Here is a 15389-nt window from a genome sequence, read left to right on the forward strand (position 1 = left end):
ATTATAAAAGGACTGGACAAGCTAGCTGCAGGAAAAATGTTCCCAATTTTGGGCGAGTCCAGAACCAGGGGACACAGTCTTAGAATAAAGGTGAGGCCATTTAAAACTGAGGTGAGAAAAAACCTTTTCACGCAGAGAGTTGTGAATTTGTGGAATTCTCTGCCACAGAGGGCAGTGGAAGCCAAATCACTGGATGGATTTAAGAGAGAGTTAGACAGAACTCTAGGGCCTAGTGGAATCGAGGGATATGGGGAGAAGGCAGGCACGGGTTATTGATTTTGGACAATCAGCCATGATCACAATGAATGGTGGTGCTGGCTCAAAGGCCCGAATGGCCTCCTCCTGCACCTATTTTCTATGTTTCTATGTTTCGAAGTAGTGCTTTGTCATTCTCTATGCATAAGCCAAGGGGTGTTTAGTGTTGACAACAGGATTTTTACATTGCAGTTTGTGTATGGAAGCATTGAAGCATTTAAGCTGCTAAATAAACCAGAGGAAAACATTTTTAAATGATGCTGATACAGTTTAATAAAGGAGGACCTGATGGGTGGGGCTAATTTGCAAAATTATTATGAGAGAGATTGGGGGGGGAGAAGGAGAGACGGGGAGGGGAGAGGGGGAGGAGAGAGGAGGGGAGAGCGAGTGGGGGGTGGGAGAGCGAGTGGGGGGTGGGAGAGAGAGTGGGGGGTGGAGAGTGGGGGGTGGGGATAGAGTGGGAGGTGGGGGAGGGAGTGGGGGGAGAGTGGGAGGGGAGGGAGGGAGAGTGGGGGGCAGAGAGAGTGGGGGGAGAGAGAGAATGGGGGGAGAGAGAGTGGGGGGGAGAGAGAGTGGGGGGCGGAGAGAGAGTGGGGGGCGGAGAGAGAGTGGGGGGCAGAGAGAGAGTGGGGGGCAGAGAGAGAGTGGGGGGCAGAGAGAGAGTGGGGGGCAGAGAGAGAGTGGGGGGCAGAGAGAGAGTGGGGGGCAGAGAGAGAGTGGGGGGCAGAGAGAGAGTGGGGGCAGAGAGAGAGTGGGGGGCAGAGAGAGAGTGGGGGGCAGAGAGAGAGTGGGGGGCAGAGAGAGAGTGGGGGGCAGAGAGAGAGTGGGGGGCAGAGAGAGAGTGGGGGGAGAGAGAGAATGGGGGAGAGAGAGAATGGGGGAGAGAGAGTGGGGGGGAAGAGAGAGTGGGGGGTGGAGAGAGAGTGGGGGGTGGAGAGAGAGTGGGGGGTGGAGAGAGAGTGGGGGGTGGAGAGAGAGTGGGGGGTGGAGAGAGAGTGGGGGGTGGAGAGAGAGTGGGGGGTGGAGAGAGAGTGGGGGGTGGAGAGAGAGTGGGGGGGAGAGAGAGTGGGGGGGAGAGAGAGTGGGGGGGGAGAGAGAGTGGGGGGGGAGAGAGAGTGGGGGGGGAGAGAGAGTGGGGGGGAGAAAGTGGGGGGGAGAGAGTGGGGGGGAGAGAGTGGGGGGGGAGAGAGAGTGGGAGGGGGAAAGAATGGGGAGAGAGAGTGGGGGGAGAGAGAGAGTGGGAGGGGGAGAGAGAGAGTGGGAGGGGGAGAGAGAGAGTGGGGGGGCGATGTGGGCGATCCGCTCTCCGGTGAACCTTCGCCAGCAGCTGCTGCCCCATTCCTTCTCTCCCGAGATGCTGCCTAACCTGCTGAGTTACTCCAGCATTCTGTGAATAAATCGATTTGTACCAGCATCTGCAGTTATTTTCTTATGCCTCAAGGCCCCGCCGCCTAAGACCTTACTGTGGGCCGGATAAAATCCCGTGGCGGGCCAGATGTGGCCCGCGGGCCATAGTTTGGAGATCCCTGTTCTATGCAATGACTACCTCAAACATGAAAGATTACACACCTACTCTTGACATTGAAAAACACTGCTGTCACCATTGCCACACCATTATTGGGTTCATCGCTGACAAGAAATGTAACCAGTTCATTCTATCTCGACCCAACCTATTTTTTCACATGCTCGCTGTCTTCTCCATTCACCTTGAGAAAAAGACTCCCTCCAGGTGATTTATAACAGCTTGCCTAAGATAGGAAACATTTGTTTACTTGGTACAAAGGCATCAGGCAGCTGCAAATCTGAGATGCATTCTCATGAAACTGCAAAGATTTTAAGAATATTAAGCAACTTCATAACATCCTCAAATATGGAGCAACACTGCATGTCACGCAGCATCTCTGGAGTAGAAGGATGGGTGAAGTTACGGTTCGGGACCCTTCAGTCTGACCCGAAACTTTGCCCATCCTTTTTCTCCAGAGATGCTGCCTGAGCTGCTGAATTACTCCAGCACTTTGGAGCAACTCTATGGTATGTTTGTGTCGAACATGATACCAAGTTAAACAGATCTCATCAGCCTGTACATGATCCATATCCCACTTCCATGTGCCTATTTAAAAGCTTTTTAAACACTATATCATGTTTGGTTCCACCATCACCCCCAAATGGTTCTGACTACCTACCCGATCTATGCCTCTCATAATCTTATACAAGCAATTTCAGAGCAAGTCTTCCCTCAATCTGACATTCTAGAGAAAACAATCCAAGTCTATCCAACTTCTTCCTGGAGCTGAAACCCTCTAATCCAGGCAGCATTCTGGCAAAACTCCTCTGTACCCTCTGCAAAGTCTCCACATCCTTCCTGTAATAGGATGATCAGAACAGTTTGTAATACTCCAAATGCAGCTTAAGCAGAGTCTTATAAAGTTGCAACATGTTAAATATACATTCTGATTATTTTTTTGCATTACATTAAGGCAGGACTGACTATGAATACACATGGTGTTTAGAAAAAGCAAAACTGTTAACATACAAACAATTGAAGAAACAACTACATTTACTCACTCTGTTAAATCGTTTGGCCTGGAATAGATGGCCATTCACACGGTAGAGCTTCCGCCATCTTCTTGCCCCACGCCTATAGATTGATTCTGGAAAAGAAACAAAAACGGTATAAAGCAACAGCATAGATAGTATTATGCAGAAACAAAGAATGGGAGTTATTGTTTGATAAAGGAAAAGGACACCAAGTGCTGGAGTAACTCAGCAGGTCAGACAGAATCTTTGGAAAACATGGATTGGTGACGTTTCAGGTGACGACCTTTCTTCACACCTAAAACCATTCGATGTTCTCCAGAGATGCTGCCTGATCTGCTGAGTTACTTCAGCACTTTGTGTCTTTTAGCATAATAGTATTTCTCTTCTGGCAGCTGATTAGTAAGCATGATGCTGCATGAGAGGCAAGCCCACCTTGCACATCTCACGCAGTCTGAATAAATAGCAGTAGGAGACCCTGTGACAGAGTGCTGCAAAAAGAGTCGGGGAAAATCCTACCGTTGCCTGTCTATATGCCTCATCCGTATGTCTTTTTCTTAATTTTGTGGCAATTCCAATGGTTTTTTTTGTCATTAGGAAATACAGATAAAATACAGAAAAGGCATAGAGAAACAAGGAACTGCAAATGCTGGTTTCCAAAAAAAGACACAAAGTGCTGGAGTAAGTCAGTGGTCAGGTATCATCTTTCAACTCCTCTCAATTTCTCCAAGTTAATGGTGTAGCCATGGCACTCGCATGGGGTCCAGCTATGCCTGCCTTTTTGTTGGTTATGTCGAACAGTCCTTCTTTGAAACATACTGCATCATCCCTGAACTCTTTCTCTGCTACATAAACAAGTGCATCAAGGCTGCCACCTGCACCCATCAACTCATTAATTTAATTGATTTCCACTAATTTTCACTCTGCCCTCAAATTGCACTGCCCACTAAGCCATCAAGGATCCAAGAGACAATACTGGGACAAACCCGAGTTCCAGTATAATCACTCAGACACACGAAGAATGTGGCATGGTCTGGATAAGATAACTGGCTGCAAAGCAAGGTCAGGCAACATCATTAGCGATAGTGCGACCATACCCGAACTGAATGCTTTCTATGCTCGCTTTCTATGCTCGGGCGTGACACCTGGTCCTTCAGACTCCAGTGTGCCTCTCCTCAGGGTGACTGTAGCAGAGGTTAGATGGTGAAATCCACGAAAAGCAACTTGCCCAGACGGAGTTCCTGGCTGTGTCTTTAGTAGCTGAGTGGACCGGCTAGCGGGAGTATTTGCGGACATCTTTAATCTCTCCCTACTACACTCTGAGGTACCCACTTGCTTCAAGAAGACCAATATCATCCCAGTGACGAAGAAAAGCAAGACCTCATGCCTAAAAAACTACCGTCTAGTGGCCTTGACATCCACCATCATGAAATGGTTCGAGAGGTTAGTTACTGAACGCAATAAATCCAGTCTACCCAGTGGCCTTGACCCACTGCAGTTTGCCTACCGCCACAACAGGTCCACGGATGATGTAATTGGCCTAGCCTTACACTCATCTCGAGAACACCTGTTTAAGAGAGACCTACGTCAGACTCCTATTCATAGACTACAGCTTTGCTTTTAATACCATTATATCATCCAAGCTTATCACCAAACTCGCAGGAAGCGGTCAGCAATCATCTCTGCAACTGGATCCTCGACCTCCTGACTAACAGACCCCAATCTGTGAGGATAGGGCACAAATCATTCCCTATGATCATCCTCAACACTGGTGCTCCACAAAGATGCGTTCTCAGCCCTCTTCTTTACTCCTTGTCCACCCTTGACTGTGCAGCCATGAATAAATCTAATTAAATTTTAAAATTCGCAGTCGGCATCACCATTGTGGGCTGGATATCAAATAATGATGACTCAGAGTACAGGAAGGAGATCGACAACCTTGTGACCTGGTGTCGAGCTAACGACCTTTCTCTCATTATCAGCAAGACAAAGGAGATCGTGATCAACTTCAGAAAGCATACCTGAGTTTGCATCGAAGGCGCTGAAGTAGAGATGGTTAAAAACTTCAAATTCCAAGGAGTCAATATCACCAGTAACTTATCCTGGACCACCCATATTGAAGCAACGACCAAGAAAGCACAACAACGCCTATACTTCCATAGAAGGCATAGGAAGTTTGAGTGTCCCCTACAACACTCACCAACCTCTACAGATGCACTATAGAAAGCATTTTATCAGGACGCATCACAGCTTGGTTAGGGAACAGCTCCATCCAAGACCGCAAGAAATTGAAGTGAATTGTGGACGGAACCCAGACCATCAGACAAACAAACCTCCCTTCTATTGACTCCATTTATACCTCACACTGCCTTGGTTGGCAAGGGCAGCAGCATAATCAAGGATGAGTTGCACCCTGGCCACTCCTAGTTCTCCCCATCCCATCAGGCAAAAGGTATAGAAGTTTGAATACGCACACCTGCAGATTCAGGGACAGTTTCTTCCCAGCTGTTATCAGGCAACTGAAACATCCTACCACAACCAAAGAGCAGTGCTGAACTACTGTCTACCTCATTGGTGGCCATTGGTTTATCCTTGATCAAACTGCTGGTTCTACCTTGCACCAAACGTTAATCCCTTATCGTGTATCTATCACTGCAAATGGCTTGATTTAAATGTCTTTCTGCTGGTCAGGAAGCTTTTTGTAGCACACAACAAAAGCTTTTCACAAAGGATTTTCTACTACAAACCCACCAACTCCCCCAAATATCAGGATGACACCTACTCCCACAGTGCCTCTTTCAAAGACAATATCCCCATCTCTCAGTATCTTTGTCTCTGCCACATCTGCCCCTAAGATGAGGCTTTCCATTCTAGGACATCAAAGATGTTCCGGTGCTTTCCTCCCTGCTGTCATACATGGATCCCTCACCTGCATCTCCTCAATGTCTCATAATTCTGTTCGCACAAGCCCTCCCCTCAAACAGTGCATGGAGTTCTTCTGATCCTCACCTTTCACCCCACCAGCCTCCTCTTCCATCTCATCATTCTCCGACATTTCCGTCACCTCCAACGTGATCCCACCACCAATCACATCTTCCCATCCCTTCCCCTATCCACCTTTTGCAGCGACCCACGGCCATTCTTTGGTTTACTCATCCCTTCCCACACAATCACCCCCTCCCCAGGTTCTCTTCTGCAACTGCAGGAGATATAACACCTGCTCCTGTATCTCCTCTCTCACATTCATCCAGGGACTCCAGCAGTCCTCCTAGGTGAGTCAGAGGTTTACATGCATCTCTTCTAACCTCATCTACAGCATTCAGTGTTCCTAATGTAGCTACTCTATATCGGTGAGACCAAGCGTAGACTCGGCGACTGTTTTGCTGAACACTTGAGCTTAGTCTGCCAAAGCTTTCTAGATCTCCTGTTTCTAACCATCTTCGTGGATTGTCACCTTGCCGTGATGGAGACTGCAGAGGGCAGGTGCTATGGATGGGAAGGTAGACGCTCCCAACCCCACGAGTCTCAGGCAGATGAGGCTCGTCAGCCTGGGAAGGCAATCCACCTAGAAGAGGGAAAACTGTTCTAAAACCTCCATTGCCTTGTGGCCATATCCAGTCATGGAAAAGGCTCCAGGAGTAAACTTCAAGAACAATCCGGAGTCAGAGTCCCAGAGGCAGTTGGTCGTTGTCCACAACCTGGTTCTGGCAGCTCCTGCGATGGCGCTGGTGCAAACTGCAACGGCTTTGGATCGATCAGCGACGTGGAGAGGGGGGACCTGCTGCATGGGTAACAGCCTGTCCTTCGTGTGACATCGCCCAGGCTTGCATCCGACCGCACATCCACGCTGCTCCAGCCAAGGTTTGGAACAAGCAGCCAACAACCAGGATGCATCACCCATGGTCAGCCATGACCGAGGGAGGCCTTAGAACTATTTAAACTACTATTTCCATTTCTATACCAACCTTTCTGTCCTGGTCCTCCTCCATTGCCAGGCCCCAAACAAAATGGAGGAACAGGACCTCATATTCCACATAGGTAGCTCACAATCCAAAGGTCTGAACATTGAATTCTTCAATTTTAGGTAACTAACCAAAACCACCTCCAGCCATTCTTCCTCCCCCCCCACCCCTCTTCCCTGTGCCCCACCTATAGTCACACCCATTTCTCCCCTCCTCAACCTCTTCCACCTACACTCCGTCTTGTTTCACAATTCACAACTCTATTCCCACCTCTTCTCACACATTCTTGATTAGTACGGGTTAAGGGGAGAAGGCAGGAGAATGGGGTTGAGGGAAAGATAGATCAGCCATGATTGAATGGCGGAGTAGACTTGATGGGCCGAATGGCCTAATTCTGTTCCCATCACTTCTGAACTTATTTTTCCTTTCAACTCTGGCATATGCCTATTTAAAAAACCCTAACTGCCTATGTCCACCTATCACTTTTATCCACCTATCACTTGCCAGGCTTTGTCCTGCACCTTCTATTCCAGCTCTCCTTCCCACCCCTCCCCCACCCCGCCACAATCAGTCTGAAGAAGGGTTCTGACTCAAAATGTCACCTATCCAGGTTCTCCAGAGATGCTGTCTGACCAACTGAGTTACTCCAGCACTTTGTGTCTTTAAAAAAAATCTTCTTCAGACTGAAAGTAGATAGGAGGGAAATGGAGCTAGGAAAAGGCCAGAACAAATCAGGGCTGGCAACAGATGATCAAGGAAGGGTGGAGCCCACAATGGCCCACTGTTGGCTGGGGAAGAGGTGATAATAAAGGGATACAAGGATGTGAGCAGTGCAACTAGTAGGACGACTAGGGTGGGGGAAGTGGGGTGGAGAGAGGGAATGCAGGGGTTACTTGAAATTAGAGAAATCAACGATCATACTGCTGGGTTGGAAGCAGCCCAAGCGAAATTTGAGTTGCTGTTCCTCCAATCTGCATGTGGCCTTACTGACAGTGGAGGAGGCCCAGGACACAAAATGTCAGTGTGGGAATTGGAACGGGAGTTAAAATGTTTGGCTACCAGTTGATCGCATTGGCCAAGGTGGACTCAGCGTAAGTGTTCAGCGAAACAATCGTCCAGTCTGCGCTTGGTCTTGCCGATATATAGGAGCCCACACCGAGAACAATGGATACAATGGATGAGGATATGACATAATTTCCAGCATCCATTTTTTTAAATTGATTTTATTCCAATGTTCATATTACTTTATTCCAACTTTACATAACCTGGATGGCATGGTAACAAAGTAGGTATTCCTTCTCTCCAGAGATGCTGCCTGGCCCGCTGAGTTACTCCAGCTTTTTGTGTCTATCTTTGGTTTAAACCAGCACCTGCAGTTCCTTCCTACATAGTGGGTAGTGCTGCTGCCTCACATCTCTGGGAACCTGGATCCAATCCTGACTCAAATGCTGTCTGTGTGTAGTTTGTATAAACCCCCTGACTATGTTGGTTTTCACAGTTTTGCCCTAATTTTACCGCGCCTCCCAAAGACTTTGGTTGGTTAGTTGGAGAGTGTAAATCACCCTTAGTGTAGTTAAGTGGCAAGAAAGTCAAAGGGGAGTTGAAGGTCCTGATAGAAAGAATAAGTAGTAGCATTAAAAGAAGAAAAAGGGCTTAGGAGAAGGGGGGAGGGGGGATTAGATATGGGATGGGGAATTATGTTGTTTGGTAACATAATAAGTAAGTAAATGAAAGTATTTACTTAGTATACTTTTCTTTATATCCTTGGTAATTATTTACAATGCTGGGCCTTCAACTATCTCCTGCCATTAAAAGACATTACACACAAATTTAAAGATTATAACATTCCTATTATATGACCTGAGATATGGTGTCAGGTTTTGTGGGATTAGCCAATTTCGAATTAATTCGATAAATAAATAAATAAAAAGGCTTTAGGCATGAACTCCAGAGAGAGTATGCCAGTCACAATTAATTAGGAACCTCTATCTTGAATACATACACTGAAATTTGAAGTGGATTGCACATTTACAAATGAACCACTTTAATAAATCAGGATTAAACAGGCCTAAACTGAACTGCAAAGTGCAGAGGAGAGAGTCAGCTGCAAATTAATTAAATGCTGCCTTAATAAATGCAGCATCCTTGGGGGAAGATGTCAGCCATTGGCCATTAAGTAAATAGGCTTGTAAAGGATGAAATTGAACTTCATAGACATAGGAACAGTTACAAAATGATTCATGCAAATTATTATTTCTAATCACAGTAAGTATACCATATCTAGTTCTTCAACAGCACTGTTTCCAGACTTCCTGACAACGGAACAGTATTAATTAGTCTTAAATGTCAGCAATACACAGTCACTTCCTGTTTAGCCTCAAAGAAAGTTGTGACTGCGCTGTCAATACACAGCAATGTTTAATATCTGAAAATGTACAATTATTTTAACATTAACAAGTTAATAATCTCAGGAGAATCGGAGACACAAGAAAAATCTGAAGTAGGGTCCCAAACCAAAACATCACCTATCCATGTGCTTCAGAGGCAGCCTGGCTTGTTGATTCAATCCAGCACTTTGTGTATAACAAAATATCTCCACGTGTTTGAATGAGTGCAGCTTTAATCTTGCTCAACAAGCTTGACACTATCCAGGACAAAGGGATCAGCTGAGTTCAGCAACTTGTGACCATTCATACTCCACATTATCCGTTTGTTCCATCAACAAAATGTACCACAAATACTTATCCAGTCTAGATTAATAGCACCCCTAACCTGTGTAAGATTTGAGAAGTTTTCCCTCATTCTGAAAGCAACACCAAACCAAAGAGCTGCAGTTTTGGACATTTTAAACGGGAGACTGGGGCTGATAGCGGAGAAAGGCTGCGGTCAGTTTACCAAGGATGTCACAATCTGTGGGTCCTAAGATGGCTGCAGGACCTCGTGACCAGCCACAAAAGTAAAAACCTTACAGCCCAGTCTCTAGGTTTCTGCAAAGCCACGGCCAGAACAATGGATGGGTATTGGCCATGCAGAAACCTGCGAAACCAGGTCGAAGTCCAGACACTGGGGCGCTGACATCAGCATACTCACAATGCCCCAAGCCGACCTACACAGTTAATCTCGTTAAGGGGGCACAATAGCCCATAGAAAACTACCTGGTAGGTGATGGGAAACCAGTTAAACCCATCACCTCGCAACGAAATACCAATTAACACCGTCTGGCCATCCCCGGTACCCCCCGGACATAAGCGCAGATCAGAGAGAGAACTCATACATATCTTTTTGAACAAAGAGATCCCAAGATCTGGCGGGAGATAGGACGGGTCAGAATAGTATAACTGGCCACGACCTTTGGGTTTTAAACTCATGCAAGAAGAAACCTGCAACTCACGCAAGAAGGAAGTCAAACGAATGCAGGAGGAAGAAAAGACAGGCAAGAAGAATGGATGCAAGAGAGAGGAACAGGCACGCAACTCGAGAAGAAATACTGCAAAACGAACAGCCAGTAACCCTAGTAATAGCCCCATGGTGCAAATGGAAAGGCAGAAGGGAAAATCGGAAGTGTCAGTATTACAGTATAGCAAAGGGGATTACAGAGGATTGCAGAGGCATGAGGCAGGAGCTGGCCAAAATTGACTGGAAGGAGGCCCTAGCAGGGAAGACAGTAGAACAGCAATGGCAGGTATTCCTGGGAATAATGCAGAGGTTGCAGGATCAATTTATTCCAAAGAGGTGGAAAGACTCTAAGGGGAGTAAGAGACACCTGTGGCTGACAAGGGAAGTCAGGGACAGCATAAAAATTAAGGAGAGGAAGTATAACATAGCAAAGAAGAGTGGGAAGACAGAGGATTGGGACTCTTTTAAAGAGCAACAAAAGTTAACTAAAAAGGCAATACGGGGAGAAAAGATGAGGTACGAGGGTAAACTAGCCAATAATATAAAGGAGGATAGCAAAAGTTTTTTTAGGTACGTGAAGAGGAAAAAAATAGTCAAGGCAAATGTAGGTCCCTTGAAGACAGAAACAGGGGAATTTATTATGGGGAACAAAGAAATGGCAGACGAGTTAAACCGTTACTTTGGATCTGTCTTCACTGAGGAAGATACACACAATCTCCCAAATGTTCTAGGGGCCGGAGAACCTAGGGTGATGGAGGAACTGAAGGAAATCCACATTAGGCAGGAAATGGTTTTGGGTAGACAGATGGGACTGAAGGCTGAAAAATTCCCAGGGCCTGATGGTCTGCATCCCAGGGTACTTAAGGAGGTGGCTCTAGAAATAGTGGAAGCATTGGAGATCATTTTTCAATGTTCTATAGATTCAGGATCAGTTCCTGTGGATTGGAGGATAGCAAATGTTATCCCACTTTTTAAGAAAGGAGGGAGAGAGAAAACGGGTAATTATAGACCAGTTAGTCTGACATCAGTGGTGGGGAAGATGCTGGAGTCAATTATAAAAGACGAAATTGCTGAGCATTTGGATAGCAGTAACGGGATCATTCCGAGTCAGCATGGATTTACGAAGGGGAAATCATGCTTGACAAATCTACTGGAATTTTTTGAGGATGTAACTAGGAAAATTGACAGGGGAGAGTCAGTGGATGTGGTGTACCTCGACTTTCAGAAAGCCTTCGACAAGGTCCCACATAGGAGATTAGTGGGCAAAATTAGGGCACATGGTATTGGGGGTAGGGTACTGACATGGATAGAAAATTGGTTGACAGACAGAAAGCAAAGAGTGGGGATAAATGGGGCCCTTTCGGAATGGCAGGCAGTGACCAGTGGGGTACCGCAAGGTTCGGTGCTGGGACCCCAGCTATTTACGATATACATTAATATCATATCATATATATACAGCCGGAAACAGGCCTTTTCGGCCCTCCAAGTCCGTGCCGCCCAGTGATCCCCGCACATTAACACTATCCTACACCCACTAGGGACAATTTTTACATTTACCCAGCCAATTAACCTACATACCTGTACGTCTTTGGAGTGTGGGAGGAAACCGAAGATCTCGGAGAAAACCCACGCAGGTCACGGGGAGAACGTACAAACTCCTTACAGTGCAGCACCCATAGTCAGGATCGAACCTGAGTCTCCGGCGCTGCATTCGCTGTAAAGCAGCAACTCTACCGCTGCGCTACCGTGCCGCCCGACTTAGACGAAGGGATTAAAAGTACCATTAGCAAATTTGCAGATGATACTAAGCTGGGGGGTAGTGTGAATTGTGAGGAAGATGCAATAAGGCTGCAGGGTGACTTGGACAGGTTGTGTTAGTGGGCGGATACATGGCAGATGCAGTTTAATGTAGATAAGTGTGAGGTTATTCACTTTGGAAGTAAGAATAGAAAGGCAGATTATTATCTGAATGGTGTCAAGTTAGGAGGAGGGGGAGTTCAACGAGATCTGGGTGTCCTAGTGCATCAGTCACTGAAAGGAAGCATGCAGGTACAGCAGGCAGTGAAGAAAGCCAATGGAATGTTGGCCTTCGTAACAAGAGGAGTTGAGTATAGGAGCAAAGAGGTCCTTCTACAGTTGTACCGGGCCCTGGTGAGACCGCACCTGGAGTACTGTGTGCAGTTTTGGTCTCCAAATTTGAGGAAGGATATTCTTGCTATGGAGGGCGTGCAGCGTAGGTTCACTAGGTTAATTCCCGGAATGGCGGGACTGTCGTATGTTGAAAGGCTGGAGCGATTGGGCTTGTATACACTGGAATTTAGAAGGATGAGGGGGGATCTTATTGAAACATATAAGATAATTAGGGGATTGGACACATTAGAGGCAGGAAACATGTTCCCAATGTTGGGGGAATCCAGAACAAGGGACCACAGTTTAAGAATAAGGGGTAGGCCATTTAGAACGGAGATGAGGAAGAACTTTTTCAGTCAGAGAGTGGTGAAGGTGTGGAATTCTCTGCCTCAGAAGGCAGTGGAGGCCAGTTCGTTGGATGCTTTCAAGAGAGAGCTGGATAGAGCTCTTAAGGATAGCGGAGTGAGGGGGTATGGGGAGAATGCAGGAACGGGGTACTGATTGAGAGTGATCAGCCATGATCGCATTGAATGGCGGTGCTGGCTCGAAGGGCTGAATGGCCTACTCCTGCACCTATTGTCTATTGTCTATTGTGAGCATGTACCCCGATCTTGCATATCCTGGACATAGTTTAGTGTAGAGGGGAGGGTGGTTTGAATAAACGTGGGTGTGTAAAGGAATATGTGTTGGTCAATTTTGCGATGTGTCGTACGTTCCCCATCTTACAGTCGTGTATATGTCTTGTAGAACTGTGCGTTTTAGAATTCTGAGTAAAAGGGTATTCGTGTATATGTCTTGTAGAACTGTGCGTTTTATGATTCATAGTCAAAAGTATTCATGTGATTCGGTATGTGTCTTATAGATATGTCTTATAGAACTGTATAAGTATTCATGGACAATAGTCCCAAGCGCTAAATAAAAGCCTTTTTCATTTAAACCCTTGTTTTCAAATCTGGTCTGGTTGAATTTTTCTGCACTATAAACGCTCCTGCATCTAAGTCCAGTGTCTAGAACCGTAGGGGGTGAGTGGGTCGAACCACTCACGGGGAACCAGTGTGCGCGGCCTGGTCAAGGGATCAGAGCAAGGCACGGGGACCTTAGGTCGGGCGAAAGCTCGGCGCAGAAACCCCTTACACCTGCCAGTTCAATCCCCAAGGACTAGGGCACCAAATTTATAGGAACAGCATTACCTCCTCATTCCCCTTCAAATTGTACACCATGCTAACTTGGAAATATAATCACTGTTACTTATCTCATTGGATCTAATTTCAGGGACAACCTATCCAGCAGCATTGTGGGGATACCTTCACCAGTTGTGCTACAGTGAATCTAAAACGTGATTCACACCATATTCTCAAGGGCAGTTAGGGATGCCAATGAACTTTGGCCTGACCAATGATACACAATGAATAAAAACCTCAAGGTCCATGTGACATCCCATGCTCAAAATATTCTTGTGGCAAAATTTAAAAGCAAAAAAAAAATTGTGGTACACAAATTGGACTTTACACCTGGGACCATGTTTGGCAAATGAGTCAATGTTCAACTTCACCTTGGACTGCAAGTTGTGAGAAAATAGGTTATGTTTCTGTGGTGGTTTTTATGACTAATATGCGCCATATTTTTTTGTTGGTTTCTTTAGCAAAATGCTTATGCACAAGGATACCCGTGACTGAAACACTTACTAACAGAACTGCATTTAATTTAACACTAAATCCTGATGTGATGGCAGAATCCTTGGCAGATTTCGTTCTACTCTATTGAGCATTGTCAGCAAGCTTTTATGTCATATATGTGTTGTATTATATATTTACAAAAATGTGCTTGTTTTTCTCTCAAGGTTATCTATCCAATGTTTCAAGTAATTGATCAACTGTAGCTTCTGCCAATTTCAAAAGAGTGTGTTTGGTACTCACTTGGAAATTATCAACATTGACGCACTTTGCTTAAAGGTAGTTGTTTCCAATAACTTCCAGCTTTTTATAGCTCAAGCAGTAAAACCGCAGAAGTTAATTTAGTAATTACAAACCCCAGTAATATACTTCTAGCCGGCAGCATGTCAGACTCTATGAGGAAGGGCAGCATCACCCTAATCTACAAGCAGAAGGGGGAGATGAATGACATAAGGAATTGGAGACCCATCACATTGTTAAATGTAGACTACAAGATCCTGTCTAAGGCCATCGCCAACCGGGTCAAGTCTGCTCTGGGACGGGTGATCCACCCGGACCAAACCTGTGCTGTACCTGGCAGGAAAATCTCAGACAGCCTGGTGCTGCTGAGAGACACCATTGCCTACGTGCAGGACAGACGGGTGGATGCCTGCCTGGTCAGCTTGGACCAGGAGAAGGCCTTCGACAGGATATCGCACACGTACATGAGGGACGTGCACTCCAAAATGGGCTTTGGGGAGGGAATCAGGAAGTGGATACAACTGCTCTACACCGATATCTGTAGTGCAGTCCAAATTAATGGGTGGGAATCAGACAGCTTCCCCGTCAGGTCTGGAGTCAGGCAGGGTTGCCCTCTCTCCCCTGTCTTGTTCGTCTGTTGCATTGAACCCGTTGCCGAATCCATCAGGAAGGATGCGAGCATAAGAGGAGTGACATTGCCAGGCAGTGGGGGCACTCAGGTCAAGGCCTCCCTGTACATGGACGATGTCGCCGTCTTCTGCTCGGATCCAGGGTCGGTCCGCAGACTGATCAGCGTCTGCGACCAGTTTGAGTTGGCCACGGGGGCCAGGGTAAACCGCAGGAAGAGCGAGGCCATGCTCTTTGGCAACTGGCCCGACCGATCTTCCATCCCCTTCACCATCAAGCCCGACTTCTTGAAGGTGCTGGGGATCTGGTTCGGGAAGGCTGAGGCGTGTAACAAGAATTGGCTGGAGCGGATAGCCAAGGTGGGGAAGAAGCTGGAGCTGTGGAAGCAGCGCTCCCTCTCCATCACGAGGAAAAATGTGGTCATCAGGTGTGAGGTGCTCTCGGGGCTGCTGTACTTGGCGCAAGTGTGGCCCGTCCCCCCCCTCCTACGCCACAGGGATCACCCGGGCCGTCTTCCGCTTCATCTGGGGGTCGGCGATGGACCGGGTGAGACGAGCCACAATGCACAAGT

General features: G+C 46.8%; 1 protein-coding gene across 5 annotated transcripts in view; it reads right to left on the reverse strand.

Moving 5' to 3' along the window:
* Positions 1 to 15389, reverse strand: part of prkcz (protein kinase C, zeta) — a 426501-nt gene that overhangs the window by 207525 nt on the left and 203587 nt on the right. For all 5 annotated transcript variants that reach the window (XM_078425700.1, XM_078425701.1, XM_078425698.1 and 2 more), the window contains one exon: positions 2821 to 2906. In XM_078425700.1, coding sequence (XP_078281826.1) covers positions 2821 to 2906 — 86 coding nt within the window. The remainder of the gene's footprint in view (positions 1 to 2820; positions 2907 to 15389) is intronic.

This window comes from Rhinoraja longicauda, chromosome 30, assembly GCF_053455715.1.
Source record: "Rhinoraja longicauda isolate Sanriku21f chromosome 30, sRhiLon1.1, whole genome shotgun sequence".
NCBI lineage: Eukaryota > Metazoa > Chordata > Chondrichthyes > Rajiformes > Arhynchobatidae > Rhinoraja > Rhinoraja longicauda.